This window comes from Pararge aegeria, chromosome 20, assembly GCF_905163445.1.
Source record: "Pararge aegeria chromosome 20, ilParAegt1.1, whole genome shotgun sequence".
Classification (NCBI taxonomy): Eukaryota; Metazoa; Arthropoda; class Insecta; order Lepidoptera; family Nymphalidae; genus Pararge; species Pararge aegeria.
In genome coordinates this window covers 1,559,598-1,584,089 of record NC_053199.1, presented here as the reverse complement: position 1 = coordinate 1,584,089, position 24,492 = coordinate 1,559,598, and the positions used below count along the sequence as shown (strand labels likewise).

Here is a 24,492-nt window from a genome sequence, read left to right as displayed (position 1 = left end):
TTATTATGACGCTATTTTAATCTAATTTTGCTTTCCTTATTGCATAAAATCATCCAACGATTCCAGAGACTGCTGATTGGGCCTGCGCAGCAGCGGCACTACGTAACTACCGGCCAATCACGCTTGGTCCCGTGTCGTACGACAAATAGAAGAACCTATTAAGAGCTCTTTGCGACTCAAGTTCCTTCTTTTAAAGGGCGTGCGTTTATTGACTAATTGGTACTAGTTTCGAAAGACAATTTCTTAGAAACGCGTCTTCTATGCTTTTTTCGTTCGCTGGCAACAATCCATATCATCAGACCTTAGTCCAGTTGGCTGGCCCAGTGCGGATTGGTTGAGTTTACTTTGAGAACATTATGGAGAACTCTGAAGCATGCAGGTTTCCTCACGATGTTTTCCTTCAGCGATGAAGCAAGTGATATTTTAATAGCTTAAAACGCATATAACTTAGACAAGTTAGAGGTGCGTGCTGGGATTCGAACTCAGCCCCCGCAGAGTGAAGCCGAAGTCCTAACCACTGAGCTATCGCCGCATAGAGTGGCCGGATAATGTGATGATAAGGATAATGCTTATTGGGTATGTAGACCCCGAGATAAGTGCAGAAAATACAGGAATTTTGTCTGGTGGGAGGCTTTGGCCGTGGCTAGTTGTTACCCTACCGACAACCTATTAGGGGTGTAACTACCATACTCCCTAACAGGTTAGCCCGCTACCATCTTAGACTGCATCATCACATACAACCCGGTGCGTTTGCAGTCAAGGGTTAACTTGTAGTGGAATTTAAAAAAAATCTCGAACGAACTTACTGAAGCATATTCAAAATATTTTGAATATGCTTCAGTAAGTTCGTGGTGTTTTATAACATCGTCCTAAGAACCGGTTGTCAAATTCAAAGTACCTACTAATGATTGAAAACCTGTTGTTGACGAAGTAGACTCTGGCGCAGTGGTAAGTAAGCGCTGTCGTCTTATAAGTGGGAGTTCCCATTATAGATTCCGGGGTCGATCCACGGTTATTTGAGAATTAAAAATTTCTGAAGTGCGTTTGGTCTGGATGGAGGTTTCGGCTGGGGTTATATATACCATCCTAACGAACAAAACGTGCTGCCATGCGATCTAGCATTTCGGTACGATTTCAAGTGGAAACCAATTAAGGGTATTTGTTTAATATAACGGCTCTACCTCAAACAGATTTCCCGTTTTATCTTCAACTGCATCATCACACGGCAGGTGGGATTGTGGTCGGGTGAGATTGCAATCAAAAGCTAACTTATATAGCAAAATAAAATAGTGCATTTAAAAAAAAATGTTGAGCATACATTAAACGGTACTTTGGAACCTGTTCTTAGCTCGATGACGGTTTATTAATACAGCAAGCTCCTTCGGCTTGACATAATATGTGAAATAGTTTGAACCCAGTGCTAGGAAGCCTCGTTTTAAAAAGCTCCTGCCTATGTCAAAGTCAATTGTCAAACGTCACTTTAAATTTCAATGTCATTTGTCACGTCAAAAATGCGAAAATTTTGTCGCAGAAGAAAATGAACCGTTTAATTAATTAAATACACAAACATTTAAGGAATTGATTCAGTTTATCAAAATTAATTCCTCGTATTATTTTAGTTCGGCTGCATTCAAATTTGAGTTTACCGTGCAAGGAAAATCTCAACCGACCGGCGTTCATGTAATGTACGAGGAAAGAAAATAAACTGCAGCCATGGCTTCTGGTTTCCAGAATGAGATAGTTAATAGATTATTGAATGTGCGGCTGGAGGAAGGGGCGAATGCTGAAGAGCATCCGCCACAGAATATGCTGCCTTCAAACAGACAATCGAGACAAAGTCGTAACGATGATGAAAACCATGCCAACGAGCCTATGCCTTCCTCATCAGCGATAGAGAACCTACAGCCCACCAATAACACAGGTGGACGACTCCACAACTGGCAGGCAACGAAAACGACAGTTAAAGAACGCTTGTCATTTCTTTTTAACAACGAAATTTTATCCGACGTACATTTCATTGTGGGCAAGGATGCGAATCAGCAAGTCATACCTGCGCACAAATTCGTCTTATCCGTAGGCAGTGCAGTGTTTGATGCAATGTTCAATGGGGTCCTAGCAACAAAATCTGAAGAGGTAGAGTTACCAGATGTCGAGCCTGCAGCTTTTTTACTCTTACTAAAGTTTTTGTATTCTGATGAGGTACGAATTGGTCCGGAAAGTGTCATGACAACTTTATATACAGCTAAGAAATATGCAGTGGCAGCATTAGAAGAGCATTGTGTTGAATTTTTAAAAGTTAATTTGGGTACGGACAATGCGTTTTTGCTTTTAACTCAAGCAAGGCTGTTTGATGAGCCACAGCTGGCAGCATTGTGCTTGGAAATGATTGATAAGAACACTACCGATGCATTGAATGCGGAGGGATTTACAGATATCGATCAGGACACTTTGAATGCTGTGTTGGAGAGGTATAATATAAGCAAAATAAGCTTATAGGTTCAATTACATTCAGAGATGTACTCTAAACAAACTTGCCTATATATTATAAACCTCGTACAGGAAGCTCTGAGAATTTTGTACAATATTAACAATGGCACCATTATTATTTTGACTACATATATTCTAATGATTATAATCTGTAATTAATTTGTGCAATGCAACATGCATTTCAATAATTTTTCCCTATGTACTTGAACCTACAAGCTTAAATCTAATTGGGGTAGTGTGAAAGATCTAACGGGTAGATGGCTAGTATATGCGGGGAATGGGGTAGACAGAAATTCCGGTTGAATGTTGTCAGTCCTTATTAGTCATAAATAAGTAATGTTTTTTTTTTTTGCAGAGACACCTTACGCATTCGCGAGGCGAAAATCTTCGCGGCCGTTCTTCGCTGGTCGGAGGCTGAATGTATTCGACGTCAGTTGCCTGTCACTCCCAGCAACCAAAGAATGGTCCTAGGAAGAGCATTCCATGCAATAAGATTCCCCTTAATGTCTGTAGAAGAATTTGCAATGGGACCCGCCCAGAGTGGTTTACTTGACGACAGAGAGATTGTCCAGTTATTTCTGTACTTTACAGTTAATCCGAAACCAAATGTAGGCTTCCTGGATACACCAAGATGCTGTATGACTGGTAAAGAGCTGACAGTTAATAGGTTCTCTCAAACTGAATCCCGGTGGGGTTATAGTGGTACCACTGATAGGATCAGGTTCACGGTAGACCAAAGGATCTTTATTGTGGGATTCGGATTATATGGATCTTACTTTGGACCGACGGAATATGAAGTTCACTTACAAGTATGTACTAGTAATTATTTTGATTTGAAACTCAATGTAACGAAAATGTGTCACAATAAAAAACAAACATATGTATGTATAGGATTAAGTCTTCGAGAGAATGAGATAGAATACATTAAAGTATTAAATAATTTTAAGGCTCAGTACAGAATAATGAACCTTACTTTTATCCTAATATAGCTGATATTCCATCCATCTCATAGACTAACTTTTAATTCTGCTGTGTGTGAAATGCACAGGATTTTTTAGTATATACATTTATTTAGATGACATTCTGCAAACAAAATATGTTTTATGATCTATAAAGAAATAGTAGATAGTTATAAATAATTAGTAGAGACAACCAACATATCTCAACGAGTCGCGAAGCTGAAGTGGCAATGGGCGGGGCACATAGCTCAGAGAACCGTTGGACGTTGGGATTCCAAGGTGTTTGAGTGGCAACTTCGCACTGGTAAGCGCAGCGTTGGTCGACCCCAACCAGGTGGACAGACGACATCAAGCGGTTACCCGCGGAACCGCTGGATACAAGCGGCCAAGATTCGTGGAGTTTGGAACGCCCTAAAAAACCTAAAATCAAAGTTCTATTGATGTAACTTGAAAAACAAATTGGTAAATGCAGGATTTTGTACAAACTTTCATCTCCCATTTTACCTTCTTAGGGTTGGAATTTGCAAAAATACTTTCTTAGCCGATGCCTACGTTGTAATAAGTATTTGTGTGCAAAATTTCAGCCTGATCCGTCAAGTGGTTAGAGCTGTGCGTTGATAGATCAGTCAGTCAGTCACCTTTGCCTTTTATATGCAAGATTACTATTTAATTGTTTCCAGATAATTCATCTAGCCACAAAGAAGGTGTGCGGGTCGAACACCACCACGTTCTGCTGCGACGGCACGGACGATACCTTCCGCGCGATGTTCAAGGAGCCCGTTGAGATCCTGCCCAACACCTCCTACATCGCCAGTGCCAAACTTAAGGTATGACAATGAAGGACGCTGATTTAACTCCACTTAGCTCAATACGACTTCCCTTAAGCAGGGGTCTGAACCGGTTTAAACCGGTTTACCGCATAATTTTGGTTAATAACCGGTTTATTTCAATGTTCTGAGTTTTACCGGATAAATTGTTGAACGAACCGAAATGCTACAGATTACCGTTCTAATTGAGCGATCGATTTCATAACGTTAAATAAACCTAATAAAGAGTGGGGCAGTGGGCAGTGACCCTGCTTTCTGAGTCCAAGGTCGTGGGTTCGATTCCCACAACTGGAAAATATTTGTGTGACGAACATGAATGTTTTTCAGTGTCTGGGTGTTTATCTGTATATTATAAGTATTTATGTGTATTATATTCATAAAAAAATATTCATCAGCTATCTCAGTACCCATAACACAAGCTACGCTTACTTTGGGGCTAGATGGCGATGTGTGTATTGTCGTAGTATATATATTTATATTTAATATACCGGTTTATTCAAGACGCCTATCCTAGTTCGTGGTGAATGCGAGTCCTACTTCGCTGCAAAAAACAATAATTGTGTAAATTATACATCTTTTTAAGTCGATTTGTGTCGTTTCTTTTAAATCAAGATGTTTTAGTAGAAAAAGCCTAATTTTAAGAATAAGAATATACTACTTAGGTTAGGAATATAGACTTTTGGCTAACTTCAAAGAAAATGTAGTTCATGGAATATTTAACGACCATCTAAACTTCCTGCCGCCTCAGATTACTCGTACAGCGCGCGCAGCAAATCACAAAAAGAACTGAAATTATAGTTAAGTAAAACCCTTAAAAACCTTATTTTAAATCATTTGAGGGAAATAAGAAGCGGTTTCTCTGTTTAACCGGTCAAAATAACGAAACTGGAGCCTTAACCGAATTTATTTTAATACCCCCCGGTATACGGTTAACGACCGAAACCGGTTTAATTTTTTTTCCGGTTTCCGTGCCCTGCCCTTAAGTCGGAGGTCCTGGGTATAAGATTTGGTATTTCTATTATTTTCTTCTGGTGTGGTCCGGTCGGAGACTTCTGCCGTAGCTAGTGACTACCGCCAAGGACGTAATTCTATAAAAAACGATTTCGCGTTTCTGTACGATGTCGCGTAGAAACTGATTAGGGGTTATAGCCCGTTACCATTTTGGACTGAATCATGACTTGGCAGTAGGTGAGATTGTAGTCGAGGGTTGACTTGTAGGGGGATAAAAAATAATAATTGACAGCCACTTCATAGTTATCAATTCACTTCCGGCCCACGTGCGTTTTAAGCAATTGAATATTACTCACGTTAACTGCTATCACTACGTTTAACTCTGAAAAAGTCAGATGTTATTCATCGTGTTGATTGATATCTTCTGCATGCCTGAGAGTTCTCCATAATGTTCTCAAAGGCGTGTGAAGTCACAAAATCATCGCCATCTAGACCTAAAGTAAGCGTAGCTTGTATTGGATAGAAGCAGGCGTTACTTTGCGGAAATCCATGATAAATTATGAAAATTAAGCTTAATCCTCAGGAGATGTTGACTTTACAATGAATTATTGTGAAGTCAACATCTCCTCAGGATGCTCCGGTTTCGGAGCGAAACCTGCGTAGAGGGTAAATTGCCGAAGATCTGTTTGGTGTGGAGTATAAGGATTGAAGAAATTATAAATTACACAATCCAGATTCTCTTGCTTTGCGGACTATAGCAAATTAAGCTTAATTTTCATAATATAGCGTGGCTTGTATTATGGGTACTAAGATTCTTATGAATAGGATACGTAAATACTTATAATATACATATAAACACCCAGACAATGAAAAACATTCATGTTCATTACACAAACATGTTCCAGTTGTGGGAATCGAACCCACAATTCGATGTGCTGTGCATTTGGGTCGATGAAAAAACATATACGCGGAACGCCTTCCTTCCAGGGCACGGACTCTTACTACGGCACGCGGGGTTTGCGGCGGGTGACGGTGGACTGCAACAACGGGGAGAAGGTGGTGTTTCAGTTCTCGTACGCGGCCGGGAACAACAACGGCACCTCCGTGGAGGACGGTCAGATCCCCGCCATCATATTCCACATCTGAAGTCGCAAACTAGTTGTTTTTATTGTAGGCGTAGCATAAATTTTTATAAAATGGTAACATTTTACTCTTAGATTTCATTCGGGCCAGTGAAATGTGGTTGATTCATCTCCTTCATCATTACGTCTGGTAAATAGGGTCTGTCCCCCTGCACTTTCCCCTTAGCACGGCTAGCATGGGCAGGAGACAATCTCGCCGGGAAAGGATAAAAATTAATCTTCTTCCACAGCTTTATTAACTCTCAGATCACTGGCGAGCAAGTGGAAATAGTATCCAAACAATATATGCGTAATAATAAACGGGGGTATTTTTCCGTGTTTTACCAGTTGGACACGTTAATTATATCCCTTGTCAGGGGATATATGTACGGGAAATATAATTATTGTCTCCTACCTGTACCAGCCCTGCAGGGGACCAAATAGGAACAAAAAAATGCGGTCTGTCCCCCTGCTCCCAACAAGGGGTCAGATCAAATTATTTTTTTCCGGGCTGTTTTCTTAGGGAGAGAAATATTAATAAAAAAAATTATTTGTCCCCTCGACGGGGGCAGGGGGACAGATGGAACTAATTATTTTCGCTCTGTCCCCCCCTTGTCGCCAACGAACTAAAAAATCAAGAAAGATCGAATAAATTATTTTTATTATTTTTCGGTGCAGTACTTCACCGAACGAGCTCTGTCACAAATGGCACTGCTACTAGTTTAAAATTACGCTTGCATTGAAAAACACATATCATTTGATTTTTACCTTCACCTTTCTACCGTCAAACCGCGATGTAGGCGGTCGTTAGAGAAAACCATGCGCCATCCTTAGAAACGAAACCGTTTATGTAGGCATAGCAAGTTTACAAATAGTAAGCACTAATGCCATAATGATTCGGGTGATGCGTAAAGAAAAAAAAACGTTTTATGAACTCTTAGATGAAGACTTACGACGTGAGGCGCCATCTAAGGTTAAGATACGGCGGTGCGTAATGTTTAGGAAAGTCGTTAACTGACACTTGCCAGATGAAAATAAATTATATATACAAGATTTTTTTAAATAATCTTAAATCAATACGATAAATGAAAAATATCATAACAAAATACCACAACTTGTGGGAAGAATCATAGACATTTATCAGTTACCTAGTGAAAATCGATTGGTGAAATGTACAAAAGCAACGTGGGTCTATGCTTTCAAAACTGTCTCTGCTATGAGAGACTAGGAATGTGCCCAGAAACGATAAAACAATGACAACGAACAAAAATAAAAGGTACATTCCCCATTACCTAGTCTAGGAATCTATATATTTTGCCTTCGCCTAGAAAGCTACATCGCTTTGCGAGTTTGGTTCACTCATATTTCCAGCTGTTTTTTTAATTTCTGGTGACTGGCGATTTGCAAGCACGGTTCGTTGAATTCAAAATTCATTTATCTCAAGTAGGCTTACTCTATAAGCACTTTTGAAACGTCATGTCTGTCTATTTATAGTGACTTTACGGTTCAGTGATAGGCTGTAGGTTAATCTGAAAGAGTTGCCCTACGTGTAGAAGCTGGGTGGTGGGACAGATACAGATGTGAGAGCCACGTAGTGAAACTACCGTGTCCACGAGACGCGGCGTCGTGGGAACGAATGTATAGCAGAGTACAACCGCAGCGTCCTAGCACTTATGTCAAAGCCATTGTAAATAATTAAAAAAATAAATACCTGTCTACCTAGTTGGAGGTCTACTAACGCTGCGCTGCTCTCGATCGATGTGCCCCGATGAGCCCCGAACATTCGTCAATTTCTAATTCATAAAACTTACATAATCTTTACAATATTGTTTAAAACTTTTAAAACATTGTTCAACAAAACTCTGAACAGTATTAATTCAATAAATTTACCAAAATTGTTGCTTACATTATAGGCTAGTTATAAGAATTGTGCAATATAGAAGTCGTAAGTGTTTAAAGTACCCTTGAAAATATCAGTCGTTTTCTCAATTTTATTAGACCTGGCGTTATAGCGAAAACCTTTATTATATCTTGTATTTCTGTCTATGTGTAATATAATAATAAAACGCTTATACATATAAATTTGAACTTTCTTGTTATATTCTACTGTCGTGATAACTTTTAGGTTAGAGACACGTATATTCTTAAGCTAGGTAAACTCTTTAACCTATATACAAATATATGCCTGTATTGTTAAGATAAAAAAAAAACAAATATACTCCGGGTATATTTGTTTTTTTTTTAATTTGTTCGTCTCTATTCATTAGTGGATAAGGGATAAAGAACATTAGAAAAACAAAGCGAATTGCGACTTCACGGATCACGGACGGATCACCATGTTTTAATAATCTGAAAATTATTACGACAATCATATAATTACACTTAATTTCCCGCTTTGAAATACTTTTTCTACATAAAATTATATTTTTATCGGGTAAATTTCTCCGCTATTGTTACGTATAATAGACAACACCAATCTGTGACTTAATGAATACAGCAATATTTTTGTAAAATTAAACTAAATAGTGCCAAAATGAAATAATTTATTCATACATAAGCAATAAACATAATTAAGCGTAACTAATTAAGCAATAAACATACTGCCACTTTATAGTTTAGAGAAAGAAAGTGTAATCCAACTTCTAAAAGCAATTGTATACATCAATTCAATATAAAAACTTTTGATTTACATTAAGGTTAGAATTAACAAAAGAGTCTCATGCTATCGCATTTGTAAACAGCAGACGCAACAACCAATAGGGGACGCATAAGGGGATAGATAATCTTTCGCGCCAAAATATTGAGCGTTATGATTGGTTAAAAATATTTATCGCCTACCAATTAAACTTACCATGCACATTGGTAAAGCTTACAATAGTGTAATAGGATCAAATTGCTTGATTTCATTGTGTCATGTGTCATCTCAAGGAAACTAAACATTTAAAAAAGAAGGCACCTCATCCATGCACAACAGCACTGACTGCTCGAACGAAATTTACTAATACTGGAGTTAACTTTTTTCGTTTTGTAATCGTCTCAAACAAAGGCGAATTTTTGTCAGTAAAACAATTTAATATTTCATAAATCGCGTGCAGTCATTTTACCTGATGTCTATAGGCTCAAATATCGAGTTGACTTGTGCCCCGAAAAAAGTATGTACCAGAACAATGGCATTACGTCAGAATAGCTACGCAGTATTTTGTCAGACTCCAACTGACAACAGCCTTTCAAGTGTCAGCCGGTGAGAAACACAACGTAGTTCCTAACTATATCGACTTTATGCCATGTTTATTCAAAATTACTCCTACCCCAATATTTATAACGTGGCATAACGTAGATATAGCTTCGCTGTGTTTAATCACACTTCAAATGACAGCAAGCATCTTTTAAATTTATGTTCGCGAAAAACACTAACAATTCCAACGTTATGCCACGTTTAATAATTATGGCTCCTACCCTCCTATTTATAAACGTGGCATAGCGTCGATATGTTTACGCATTCTGACGTTATGCCATTTTTATAAATAAGGCTCCTAGCGCCTTATTGATTAACGTGGCATAACGATGAAATAGTTACGAAGTAATCACACTTCAACTGGCAATCGTCCAGAGCATGAATATAAACTGCGTAACTATATGCGACGTTATGCCATGTTTATTTATAAGACCCCTTATGTTTAAGATGTATGACGTAGGTACTGCTGCTAGAACTATCCTTAGTGAAAAATGTTCCTTTAAAGGGTCGATACACATTAGTTTTCACCTTGTAAATAAATTTAGAATTTTAGTAAAAAACCATCGTCATCATCCTACGCGTATGATGACCCAAAGCTCGGCGTCTCTTATGGGAGTGGGATCGAGTTCTTAGACTCGGCACGATGATGCGCCAATGCGGTCTAGCGAACTGCATAATGTATTTTACGGTTAAAAAGCGCCATCAGTAGTATTTTATTTACTTATTATGACTTTTTACTACTTTTGTAGACGCATCAGATGCGTAACCGCACCGATCGGTGTGCATCGACCCTTGGTGTTTGTATTCTTTTTTGTTATATATTTTTTAAATAAAAATATAATAGAATTAGGAATTGAGCTGTGTACATTTTTATCTATTTATTAAGTAGCTGTAAACTATAAAATATGTATTTTTCAAGGTTTTGTATAGAGGAATTAATTTAGATGTCAAATAAAAGATAATTGGTGAATAAAAAAAACGTTTTATTTTAAAACTAGTGCTGCCCCGCGGTGTTACCCGTGGTGTAAGTACATTTGTGTGTAAAAATACAAATATTAGTTGGGAGTTTGATGATTTTCCAGAACCAATAGTAGCAAAGGCTACTTTTACTGTGTCCTTTTAACTAACTCTATGCCAAAAATATAGTTGATTGGTTCCTTATTGGGGTGTAAAGTGAAGACGAGCAAACAAACACACTTCCTTATTTATAATAATAGTATGGATTACATTTTACGCAGGCTCGTGACGTTCAAACTTCCGGGCTTATGTCATGTAGACCGCAAAAAATGAAATTCAAAATTCATTTCTCTTCGTCAAGACAGTCTGTAGTGACTCTACCTCAACCTGCACCGGTTTAAAAGGCAGATTCTACCGAAGAGAGCCGGCAAGAAACTCAGTAAATAGCTCTTTTTCAACATCATTTATAGTTTACAATCAATAGAATTTTACTATCTTATGAGAGCTGAGAGCGAAGCGACTTGAATTGAAGAGCTTTTTCAACAAAATCATACTTTAGTTAGGTATTGAATAATGTTTTTTTCATATTTGTGAATAGAGCTATATAAATACGAATTCAGATTTAACCTTGCAATACAAATATAATGGTTTACTTTAAATTCTTTTATACCGATACGACGTCCCAGAGATACTCGAAAAAAGAAAACTTAATTTTAATGTACCGCTTTGTGGAAAAAATGCTTCTTATTTAGGAACTCACGCTTCAGCTTCCTTTCCAGCTTTTTAAATATATTTAAATAAGTATGGTAGGTGTACCTACTTCCCTATGGAACTCTCTCTCTCTTCCTACTTTCCTCTTGAACTCTCTCTCTTCCTACTTCTATTACTAAGATGACCCCATCTCATTCTGCCACTCCTGGTGTCTTTTTGATAGGCTCTTCGAAACTGGTTTCGTCTTCTCAATCGCCGTGAGAACATCGGAGAGAGATATCTTGTCTTTACGATTGGTATGATCTAAGAATAGAGCAAATAACAGATTCATGAATTAAATTCAGCGGCGATAGACAGAGCTATGTTTAGTGTTTTTATTTTTAATATTTCACGGCACGGGTCTCCTCTCACAATGAGAAGGGGTTAAGGCCGTAGTCGACCACGCTGGCCCTGTGCGGATTGGTGGACTCCACACACCTTTGAGAACATTTTCGAGAACTGTCAGGCGTGCAGGTGTACCCACGATGTTTTTTCTTCACCGTTGAAGCCATGATATTTTAATTAAATAAAACGCAAATAACTTAGAAAAGTTACCGGCTGGGATTCGAACTCTGCCCACTGAAAGCGAAGTCTAGCTCCTACTCACTTTACGGTACATAGTAAAAAACAAAGTCGCTCCAACTGTTTGTACGCTTAAATCTTTTAAACTTCGCATCTAATCTTCAGTTTTAGGCCATAAACATAGTGATTCAAGAAGAACGTTAAGATTAAGTATAGTAGGACATATTAGGTATACTCGAGAAAAGCAAAGAATTTCAAAGAATAGCAATGTATGCATTACAAATATATTTTTGTGAGTTTACATTGCAAACGCTGTCTAAACCTGTACTATGAAATTGTACTTATTAAGTATAAATCACATTGCACCTGTGCGAAACCGGGGCGGGTCGCTGGTATTAATATAGAATGACAGGGAATCTGGAGGTAAAGACACTTACTCTTTCCCCCCATGTAAGGCAGCATCTTCCTCACGCTGCTCATCAGAGCCTCCTTGCAGACCATTTTCACATCGCTCCCGGAGTAACCCTCAGTCTTAGCAGCTAACTCCTGGAAGTTGACCTTGGGCACCAGTTCTATATTCTTGCTGTTCAGAAACGTCTCGAAAAGTTCCTCGCGGGTTTTGAAATCTGGTAGCGGTATGTAGATCCTCTTCTCCAATCGCCTCAGCATTGCCGGGTCGATTTCCCTGATGGAGAAGAATAAGGAAAAGTTAAAATCGTATTGTGACTAAAACTTTTCCTAGTATTAGATAACACATCGATTCAACCAAGATTCGTTGTTTAACATTATGTTGTAGGCCATCTTGAACTAGTGGCCATTTTGAATTTATGATGACGTTGACGTCGTTTTTTTTAGACGGGAAGTTAAAAGCGAAATGTGCGGGTAAAACACAAGATAAAAAATGTACTTTTACTATTTAGATTTGACTTAAACACGCGCGCACAATGCGCTAAGTTAGGTATATGAGATTATCTAATTGGTTCGTTCATTTTACACGGAACATGGATTGAACTAAGCATAGTGAATTATGGATAGCGACGTATTGGGTTCTTCTCTTGAAATTCTCAATACCAGCCTGGAATCCAATCCAAATTGGTAGTCTCCACTTACGTGCCTTGGAGACCATGGCCCTGGTTAGTAAAATGTGATAATAATCGTTAGAGTGGGCTCTAACCAATATAAATAAATAAACAGATACATAAATATACTATGACAATAATAATGGGTAAGCAGTAACGGCATTCTGAAAGCACTAATAAATCGATACGACTCTCCAATTTACAAGTGGTATATTAAACTTTACATAGGGCTGCCTGGGCGCAGATATTTTAATTTGTAACTTTTTTTTATATTGCATATTAATATTTAATGTAAGTTATTTGATTTAGTTTAGTTTTTAATTATTCTATCTATGTTATAGTGTAGTGTGTAGTGATGGGTCATAGATACCAAATAAATAAATAAAATACACACGTCGCCATCTAGCCCTAAAGTAAGCGTAGCTTGTGTTATGGGTACAAAGACGCCTGATGAATATATTTTTTAAATAATACATATGAATACTTATTATATACATATAAACACCCAGACACTGAAAAACATTTATGTTCATCACACAAACATTTTCCATTTGTGGGAACCGAGCCCACGGCCTTGGACTCGGCAAGCACTCTCTGCCCACTGCGCCAGTCTGCCGACAACTAATAAATAACTACGACAAAACACACATCGCCTTTTAGCCCCAGAGTAAGCGTAGCTTGTATAATAAGTACTAAGTTGACTGATGAATACTTTTAATAATTTAGGTAAATAAATTGTTATAAAATACAAATAAACACCGAGACCGAGATCATACAAACATTTTCCAGTTGTGGGAACCGAACCCACGGCCTTGGATGAGTCCAAAGCAGGAAAAGGAAAGTACTAGACGCTACCCACTGCGCCAATCGGCCATTAATTAGCCTGATGAATATGATAAAATGCATAAGCATCTCACCAAGGCATGTTGGAGTTGACGAGCAGGAACACGATGCCGTCTCTCTGCGTGATGCCGTCCAGCTCTGTCAGCAGCTGCGACTTAAGCCGCCGCGACGCCTCGTGCTCGCCGGCTCCTCGCTCCGCCGCGAGGGTCTCCACCTCGTCGATGAAGATGATCGAAGGGGCATAGTAGGAAGCCATTTCGAAAAGTACCTGGAATGTGCGAGCTACAGAATTAACAAAATATAGAAACCGCGTACACCAAACCAACCAACAAAAACCACTCGACTTAGTAGTATTTCTCCAACAGAGTTACTTTACTCCATTTAGCAGTTGACTATAATCTCATTTACCTCTAATGTTCTAAACGTTTACAATAAAACGGGGAAAATGGGAAAATTTTGTGAGCTAGCAACATTGCGCGAGTATTAAGTGAGACGAGCGTGGGGCGTTTTCACTGTTTTAGGTCTGTCATGCAATAATGGATAATTGAAGGTTCTGTATTTTAATATTCATATCTGTTACTACTGTCAGTTTAATTGATAAGACCGCATAGACGCTAGTACAAAAATATCTACCAACTCTCCCTTTTTTTTTGTTTGCAATAAAGTTTTTGCTGTCTAAGTTAGCTTGCCGTTCCTAAAATAGGTTTGTTGCAATAAATTTATTCTATCTATCTAAGGTTACTTATGCCATGCCTTAAATGCGGATTAGACAAAACAGTATTAAAATAGTACTGCTTTTAGAGATGCACGATCACGATGGTAGATGCCTCCAAGTTGATCCACTTATATTAAAAGTTGCATTTTGCACCTTGCTTCACAATGGGACAGAAAAAAGTATCTTGACCTTGACGATCTTCTCCGACTCCCCACGCCACTTGTTGACGATCGTACTGCAGGTGATGTTGAAGAACGTGCACCCACTCTCGCTGGCCACGACACGCGCTAGCATGGTCTTCCCGGTGCCCGGTGGTCCGTGGAGCAGCACCCCCCTCCAAGGTTCCAGGAGACCGGTGAACACTTCTGGATATCTGCAAAGAGTTAAGTTTTGGATTTTTGTCTGGGTATGGTCTGAGGATCACACGGCTTCGCTTCGGCCCACAGTTACACGTCTGTCCGTCTGTCCATCAATGCCTCTTTTGTTGGCCACTGCAGTACCTGGTTAAGAACATGATACTATTATCACATGTGATATTTTTTTAATAAATAGTCCAGTAACACACTCCTGTCAGTCCAGTTATGGGTATGCCCATGCAGTGGTGTGCATTGGGTTTCTCACCAGGGTATGCAGACAGCAGGAAAATTGCATAAAATGGCAGAAATCGTCCTCCTATACGAGCTATATATCAATTTTAGGGTAGGCAGTGCTTTTGTGCATCTATGAAGTGCACGCCACTGTACCCATGAATGAATGAATACACTTGATCGAATGTTGCCCATAAGTTTGCTTCATTTAACATCTTTACTCCTGGAGTTGTTTATTCGCCATACGTTGATGTAATCAAAAGTATTGAGCTCTTAGTTATCAGCATTTCGTCCAATCTTAGCTTTGGACAATGCATCGAGTCCAAAGCTAAACTGCTGGCAAAAAACTTGGCATCTTCAACAAAGTTAAGCGCTATTTCACGCCGGAACAGCTTCTAACCCTGTACCAAGCTCAAGTTCGGTCGTGCATGGAGTACTGCAGCCATTTATGGGATAGCTCTGCCAAGTACCAGCTCGATGCTTTGGATTCGGTGGATCGTCGTGCTAGGAGACTCAATGGACCTTGTAGTCATTAGACTTCAAAGCCTTGAACACCGGTGCAAGGTTGCTTGTCTGGCTGTATTCTACAAGCTACATTTCGGAGAGTGTGCTCAGGAGCTACTTTTTTATCGTAATAATTGACAAACTAAACAGAGCAAGTCACATATAAACAGTGCAACTCTTCGCAGAGCAAGTTAGGAACACGCCCTATAAAGTGTCGCCCTGTGTCCATCAACCTGCGGCGTAGGTATTAAGTAATTTACCTGTAATTACATCGGCAACCACGCCCTACAGACTGGCTCGGACGAGCTCTCTCACAGAAAGATCTACTACTAGGTACTATTATAATTAATACGTATGATTTCTTCACTGTCTTACCTACCTAACGGGATACACCACAGACTCCATTAGAATGCTCTTAGCTGTGGTCAAACCCTTGATATCGTCCCAGCACACACCCGATGGTCGTATGATGTCCTGGTACAAGAGTTCCACTAGCTGCTTCTTCTCTGAGGTCATATTTGACATAAGTCCAGATAGAGGCTTTCGTTCTATGGCGGGTATTGTACAGTTCGCCAGCTGGTTATCCTGTAAAGGTTAAGCTAAATAGTAGACCAAGACAGAAAATCCAAAATAATGTTATAAACGCGAAAGTGGGATCGTTTGTTTGTCCTCACTTAACTCCCTAAATAAGCGACCAATCGATTTGATTTTTGGCGTAGAGTTAATTGAAAGGTGGCGGAGTAGTATAGGCTACTTTTTATCTCACGAAAACAAATGTTTGCTACGGGATTTGTAAAAAACCCGTAATTAACACGGACCAAACACGCAGGCAACAGGAATTGACCAATAAAAGACCAGACTGATTATCCTAGCCTAAGTAGATTTTTTTATCGTACTGTTAAAAAATACTAATCAAAAGGCACGTTTTAACGAGAGCCTTGGTGCTAAGTAGGATATCTGAGAGATGGCCAACGAAAACGATCAAGGTCGTACAAAATATATCTTGCCCGTATTACTTTGGGACTAGGTGGCGATCGTTGTATTGTCGTATTTATTTATTTATACTAATGCCCAATACTTAACGCAGTTCAGACAGATCCGCTGAAAAAAGCACTTTGCTATGCATTCTAAATTATCCTATTACCATAGGAAATAGCCTTGTATGAATATCGAGTTTGCTCGGGCATGCTCGCGCGCTTTTCGCGCTAGCCCGGGAGTTCTCGAAGCAATCGCGCAAGCGGGCTCTGATTTGCTTACGAATTACTGCTTGTGATTTCAGTGTGGTTGCGATGCTTCTAAAAAAGTAACAGGAGTCACTTGGTATTTATTTGCATGTGATGGCTGTACCTGGTTTTTTTAGTAAACACTATGGCAATGGTTTACTCAAAAACTATTAGGGTTCGGTTACGCAGATAAGTCTCAGAGACAGTAAATAATGTTTTGATTTATACGTTGTATAACTTAAGGGGTTATTTACCAGGTAGTCTGAAGGAAGCGCTAATAAGACACGGAGGTAAATAACTATTAAAACGTAAATAATGGGGCATTTACGTTTTAATACTTATTTTCCTTTGTTTTACTCTTACATTACATTATACTTTATTCAACACATTAATATTTATTTTTAAAGAATTCAGCTATGCTTCTTAAGAACGTGTCGATATTCATAGAATTTTCTACTTTAATCCAAGGTCCTATTCTCAGAGCCAAGTAGATCCAATAAAATGCATTATTCCGTTCTGTCTAAACTGACCTCCATACTGACCTTCAATAACTTGGTGACAGTGAAGGTGGAAGGCAGATCGGGATCCGGGTCTTCCTTCTCCACCACCACGGGCTCTGGTCTGGTGCGCCTCGTCTGAGGCCTCTTCGCCGGTGCATCATCAACCTTGCGGCAGAACTGGGGCTGCTTGTTAAACCGGATCATGTAATAACTGCAGTAGTCCTGCACCAATGATATCATTATATTTGACTCCTATCCATCATCATCTATACCTCAGCATAGCCAGCAAAGAATGAAGAACATACAGAATCCGTGTTCACGATTATTATTGGAAGGATAAAAAACTCAAGAACATAAATTGGAGTGCCACTTTATGTGTGACGACCGAGTGGCGCAGTGGGCAGCAACCCTGCTTTCTGAGTCCAAGGTCGTGGGTTCGATTCCCACAACTGGCAAATGTTTGTGTGATGAACATGAATATATTTCAGTATCTGGGTGTTTATCTGCATATTATAAGTATTTATATGTATTATATTCATAAAAAAATATTCATCAGCTATCTCAGTACCCATAACACAAACTACGCTTACTTTGAGGCTAGATGGCGATGTGTGTATTGTCGTAGTATATTTATATTTATTTATTTATTTATATTTATGTGTTATTCACGATCAGAGTCACTTCATTCATTTAGCAGTTGACTGTCATTATTTTATCTCTAATGTTCAAAACATCATCATCATCATCATCATCATCATATCAACTGATACACGTCCACAGCTGGACATAGGTATTACCATACCTATGTCCAGTATAGTAGTATATATAGTACGGAGTTCCAAATTCCACGGTTTTGTGCCGCTTGGATCCAGCGGCTAACTGCGACGCGCATAATACAGTATTTGCACCTCGTTAGGGGTCGACCAACGCTGCGTTTACCTGTGCGGGTCGCCATTCCTGCACCTTGGAACCCCAACGTCCATCGGTTCTCCGAGCTATGCGCCCTGCCCATTTCCACTTCAGCTTTGCGACTCGCTGAGCGCTTACCAGTGTTCTAAACGTATACTTATCATAAAATGGAGAAAATGGGAAAAGTTTGTGAGCCGCGGGTGTGAAGTGAGACGTTATTATATGTATTTGGACACAATGCACTGCATGCAATAATGGCTGAATACGGATTCTGTATATTCTTAATTCTGTGGCCAGCATATCCGATAAATACACATCTACGGGACCAGGTCTCTTCTCTTTTTCTTATAGAAGAAAACTCTTTTATTTGGCAGCCCAAATCATGATACATGGTAATAGCTGTGCTCTACTCTATTTTAAAACACCTCACGAAACGAAGGAATAGCGAGTGGGGCGAAAAATTCATCCCCAAAAAAACAAACCAATTCCCTATGTTTTTCATAATCAGAGACATTACAATCTGCAGTAAGATTCAGAGTTTTAAATAAAATGTCTCAAGGCAACTGTAAGCCGCTGAAAATGCGGAAAGCCGCAAACTAGGGCCTAATCAATAAATTAGCACAGGTACAAAATTACAACTAGGTCATACTACTCTGATAAAATATGTCGCAGTTTATTCGAACCTGGGCACATACCTCTAACTTTCGGAGTTAGATGCGTTTTAAGCAATTAAATATCACTTGTTTAACGGTGAAGGAAAAAGTCTTTAGAACGTCGTGAGGAAATCTACCTGAGAGTTCTTCATAACGTTCTCAAAGGCGTGTCAAGTCAGCTCACTTGGCCAGCGTGGTGGACTTTTAGCCTAAACCCTGGTTTGTCCAGGACCCTAGTGGACCGGAAATGGGGTGATAATGATGCTGATGATGGTGTACTTCAAATTACATGCATTCAAATAAACAATATATCAAACATTTCGATTACAAAAGGGAAAACATTTCTATTTGGCGGCAGACATTTGGATATTTTCCCGCATCACCATTTCAGTTTCAAAAGCGAGAAACATAGACAGTAGTTTAGTAGTAGTAGTAGTTCACATAAGGCTGTGTACACAGTGCACATTTTTTTTTTTTTTTTTTAAATATACTACGACAATACACACATCGCCATCTAGTCCCAAAGTGGGCTTAGCTTGTGTTATGGGTACTAAGATGGGATGAATAATTTTTATGAATAATATACACAAATACTTATACTTATAATAAACACCCAGACACTGAAGATATTCATGTTCATCACACAAATATTGTCCAGTTGTGGGAATCGAACCCACGGCTTTGGACTCAGAAAGTAGGGTCGCTGCCCACAGCGCCAATCGGCCATCTACATTGATAGATTGAGACCTTTTTTATGCATATTTTAAGCTTAAGCAGTTTATTATTATTATTTATTATTATTAGAGTTACATTCGCTACTTTTTATAACAAGAAAACAAACGGTTCATAAAACCGTAGCAAACGCGGACAAAGAATGCGCACAACAGTGTGATAAAAATCATTAAAACACACCAATATGCTATTTATTAGGACGGTGAGTGGTGGGGATTCTACAATAGCAATTTATATGACAGCGAACCGGCTATAGTACCGTAGATTCAAAATATAAACTCCGCGGGCTTATTAGCTCTCAAGGGCCTTAATTTTTAATCAGACATACTTAGTGGCCTTATTTATCATACATCTTCAACTGTGTTGGGTAGTTCCATAAGTAATTATGTGTGTACCTACATTTGGTCTCATATTAAATCAGTCTGTTATCGACTGCCTGGTTTTATTGCGTCATACGTAACTGGCGACGAGTTTTATCGATATTTCACTAATAATAGTTAGATTCATAGTGATAAATACGTTTCAAAGTCTTTATTGTGAACATGCCTTACGGAAAAATTGAAAGTTTCGATTGGTCATCGCGAAAGTGGACGATATACGTAAATCGTGTACTGGTTGAAATAGTAAAGAAGCATCTAGAACCCAGGCGTTCGGTAATCCATAATTTTTTTAAATGTTAAACATTAATATTGATTATAAATAATGAAGATAGAATACCGAGAGGTGGAAATTTTTATTTGAAATTTACTACTCTGTAAGGACCTTTTTTTAAAATTCCTTAACTTCTAATATTTTTATCTTAATTTGTAAATTAACAATTTAATTTTTTGTATGTGCTAATATTTACTTTCGATACATTTTTTAGGTGGCATTCGAAATCTAAAGAGCCATCGCTTATATTTTTAGACGCTTGATCAAGAATTAACACATTTTTAAATTTGTTGTCTACCCTAGTTCGTAACTTCGTAAGTTATTAATGCGATCTGTGTCCGCAGCCTAACCGCTAGGTCGGCGCGGCGTCCGCGAGTCTCAAACCTTCCACGTGGCAGCCGTCCAACTCTCCCCGATGCACAATGTATTTTCTACTACGATTCTAAATAAACAGTGGGATTGATCTCGTATCATATCTGACAAGTTTTAAACACATTTTATATTATCGAAACCAAAAGAATAGTGCCTGTCTTTTTATATTACTCCTTGTGTATACACGTACGGCGATGTGGTCAATGCGTCACCTTTGGCAAGTTTGGTAGTCTACGAACATAATGGTGTTATGATTTTCCGATGGCGGACCACTGACACGCCAATAAAATATTTGCTAGTCTCGTGCACAATGACAAGTCACCATCGCAACAGCTCTGTTGCAAATTGTTGTAATACTTCAACGGTAATTAATATTCACTGGTTGTAACATCTAGTACCGACCTAATGAAATATTTTCTCTTCATAATCCATAATAACTTTAAAATTCAAAAAATTCGAAATTCATTTATTTCAACTACGCCTACTTAAAAGTTAGAAACACTTTTGAAACGTCAAGTCAGTCTGTTTGTATTACCACCGTTTCGGAAGGCAGATTCCACTGAGAAGAGCCGGCAAGAAACTCAGTAGATTGCTCTTTTCCAACATCATTTTATAGTTTAACAAACTTAAGAATGTTTCTGTTTTGTGAGAGATGAGAGCTGAGTGGCCTGCTTCCAAGCAGCCTTGTCGTTAAGGAATACAATCTTAGATTAAGTCATTTTTATTTTGACGTTATAGTGCTTATAATGTTGTATTTATAATTGTTATAATACGCTGTATAGTATTTTATGTGTATTTCAGATGGGCCTATAAGTTGCCTGAACTAAAACAGAAATGGAAAACTAATCGTTCCCACGCGATTTGAAAAAAACCGGACAAAGATCACAGGCTAACATATATATATATATATATATATATATATATATATATATATAATGAACGTACAACAGCTATTACATAAATATGATGAACACATAGATTGGCGGAGCTACAATTTTAAAAACATCAAACGTATACTTTTAACCATCCACTCGTTCATTAAACACTTGTGTCGCTCAAAGCTTGTGCACCTACTCGAATGCCGACCCAAAGGGCTGCGGGTGGAAGTTTCTAGCAAAAGCTCCATTCACTGAGCGCGGGCTTACAGCGCGACCTAACTGCCATTATTTAGGTCGCTAGGCTCAATAATATGTCTCCGTATATTTCAAGTTGGTTTGCTCTACAAATTCTTTCAAAACACACTTCAAATTCAAACATTGCCTATGTGTGTCGTTGATATTGTATAATAAAAACGTTTAATTAAGATACAAATCCATAGCTACAACAATAACAATTATCTTATTTACTATATTATAAATTAAAATTGGCCAAACCTATAAATAAGAAATAATTAGGAATCTCCTAACTTAGGCATGCCCTCTTGAGCACTTGGTGTTTTAGTGTGTACCAACCCAGTGATCCATAAAGGGGTTTTCCCATTTATTGCTTAATATTTTCCAATTGTTGTTGGAGCTTCCTCAAAGTGATTCTCCGCAAACATTGTTGATGCACTGCAGACAGTGGCGTGCACAGGGTTATTGAACAGGGTATGCATAAAGAAGCAAGATGGCATAAAATCCTTCCCCTTTATGAGTTATACAAAATTGTAAGGTAGGTAGGTAGTTAAGTAGTGCTTTTGTGCATGTATGAGGTGCACGCCACTGACTGCAGAAGCTTTCTTTCCTTCAATCTATTTGTCGACCTCCCAGCGGCGAGCGCTGTGGTTTTGATTGAAAGGCCCCAGTTTCGATCCCCGGCATGGACAATTCGGAAATTTATAATTTTCGAATTTCCTCTTGTCTGGTCTTGTGGCCGGTGGGACGCTTCGGCCGAGGCTAGTTACCACCTTACCGAAAAGGACGTGCCGCCTAGCGATTAAGCGTGAACGAATACATTGTGAGGAAACCTCCATGCAACGAATACCTTGTGAGGGTTTTCCGAAGTCCACCAAACCGCGCTAGGCCAGCGTGGGGGACTTCGGCCTTGGCCCATTGTGAGAGAAAACCGGTGACTTGTAGTCGGCTGGTAATGGGTTGATATGATGAGGAGTTTTAAATCACCGCGGCCGAAGCTCTTATAAGTTACTAGACCGGACTTAAATAAATTTCTAAATAAATAATATTGGCACCCAAAGAACCTTTCAACCTTTCACTTAACGCTGTTAAGGTCTGAACTGACCTGCAGTATGATATCTAAGTCGATGTTGTCGCACAGGGTGTACTCGTCCGTCATGGCAGCCTCCGAGGACATGGTCTCCGCGGTGCGAAGCAAGCCCTCCTGCTTCAGGAAACCCAGCACCAAGTACTTGAGGATGCGCTTCCTTGTTCGGAATAGTGCTTCTTTCTGTACAGATAAAATCCTTTTATTGCTTGAAAATCTACGTCGTGACCACGATTCATGAATCTGGGTCGAAATATATTGGAGAGAAACAGGCGTTACTTTGCGTAATCCATGATATATTATGAAAATTAAGCTTAATTTCCTATACTCCGCGAAAAGCAGGAGAATCTGTATGGTATATATAACTTCTTCAATCAGACGAAAAAAGGCCATTGTTTATGGAAATCCCCACAAAAGACCTATGTCCAGCAATGGACGCCCATTGGTCGACATGATGATGGTCGAATATTATAAAAGGGGTATAACTAATACGTACAGTTTCCAGCTTCCTCATTTGACTCATCGGTCGATTGATTCCGGTCATTTTAAATATGTTTTTTGACACCAATTTTAAAGCACACTTTACACTAACCGGTGATTTTAAAATTAAACTGAACCCAATTTAAATAAACTATTGTATTTATAAGTGATTTATAATGGTTAGAATTTGTTATTACGTCGTTAATCTGTGTACTCCTCGGTGACAATGTAACGAGTGGTGACATGGTGACAGTGCTCGATTTGTTTATATCGTTTTAACTGGGGGGTTGTTTACCGTTGCCAGGCTACAGAGATGTTAACGTTTGTTTATATCCTCTTTGGGGTCCCCACCGGTACCATGGTGGTACCAGTTTGTAACTCATACTTTTAACTACTGGTCTACCAATTCTGTAATACTTCTCTTATGCGATTTGAAGTGTCATTTTTTACGTCTACCCTAGCGCAGTGGTGCGCTTGTGTCTCTGGTCCGGTGCGAAGCTTGGACGGACGGTTTGTCTCAGTATGCTATTTGGCAGAATACCGTTGGAGCTTCCGCGCATTCTGTTCAATAATTATTGCCGCTATTTTTCACATACTCGTAATACCATAGAAATCCACTGTTTCGAGCATCTGCAAAAATCAGAGATGCACTACAGAAACGCTGCAACCCCATCAACTTTGAAACCATTGTTGAACCAATGACTTTATAATCTTAAGTATCTACATAACTGCACCTGTTTGTTTCGTGACTTTGCGCTGTCACAACCATGCCACAGCACCCTCTCGTTTAAACATTAACACGTAATGCATGTTTAGACCGCGCCCTTGAATGTCACGCATACTTTCGTATATCGCATGTACGATCATAGCCCATGCCAATTATTTGGGTGACCACATCGGCCTTATTGAACAGGAATGTCTTATTATTATTATTTATAGTTTTAAGAAACTAGGTATGCTCATTGAAACACATAAAATATAATACAAAATAACATAGAATATAAGAACAATAAATAACGAAGGCCACGTTATAAATACTATATATCAATATTGAAAATAAAATATGCTAAGATGGGTTGAATTGTCTTGCTTAAATGTATTTACTGCAGCTTCTCCTGGATCACCTGGTGACACAATGTCGGAAGAGATATGCAGTGTTCTGAGCCCCAAGGGTCTTTGAACATGCATCATTCGAAAAGCCAAGCCTGGCAAGCGTCTTAACTTATCAGATTAAAA

General features: G+C 38.9%; 2 protein-coding genes across 2 annotated transcripts; one reads left to right on the top strand and one right to left on the bottom strand.

The window, feature by feature from the left end:
• Window positions 1-1,510: 1,510 nt before the first annotated feature.
• Window positions 1,511-10,550, top strand: LOC120632558 (BTB/POZ domain-containing protein 2-like). Its single transcript, XM_039902428.1, has 4 exons — window positions 1,511-2,468; window positions 2,843-3,296; window positions 4,127-4,273; window positions 6,212-10,550. The coding sequence occupies exons 1-4, from the start codon at window positions 1,714-1,716 to the stop codon at window positions 6,368-6,370; spliced, it is 1,515 nt and encodes a 504-aa protein (XP_039758362.1). The 5' UTR covers window positions 1,511-1,713; the 3' UTR covers window positions 6,371-10,550.
• A 428-nt stretch (window positions 10,551-10,978) lies between these two features.
• On the bottom strand, window positions 10,979-23,353 carry LOC120632741 (katanin p60 ATPase-containing subunit A-like 2). Its single transcript, XM_039902728.1, has 8 exons — window positions 23,273-23,353; window positions 22,795-22,959; window positions 17,303-17,482; window positions 15,917-16,122; window positions 14,636-14,819; window positions 13,806-13,999; window positions 12,247-12,494; window positions 10,979-11,551 (listed from the first exon to the last, which is right to left on the bottom strand). Exons 1-8 carry the CDS (start codon window positions 23,318-23,320, stop codon window positions 11,424-11,426), a joined length of 1,353 nt encoding a protein of 450 aa, XP_039758662.1. The 5' UTR covers window positions 23,321-23,353; the 3' UTR covers window positions 10,979-11,423.
• Between the last annotated feature and the right edge of the window lie 1,139 nt (window positions 23,354-24,492).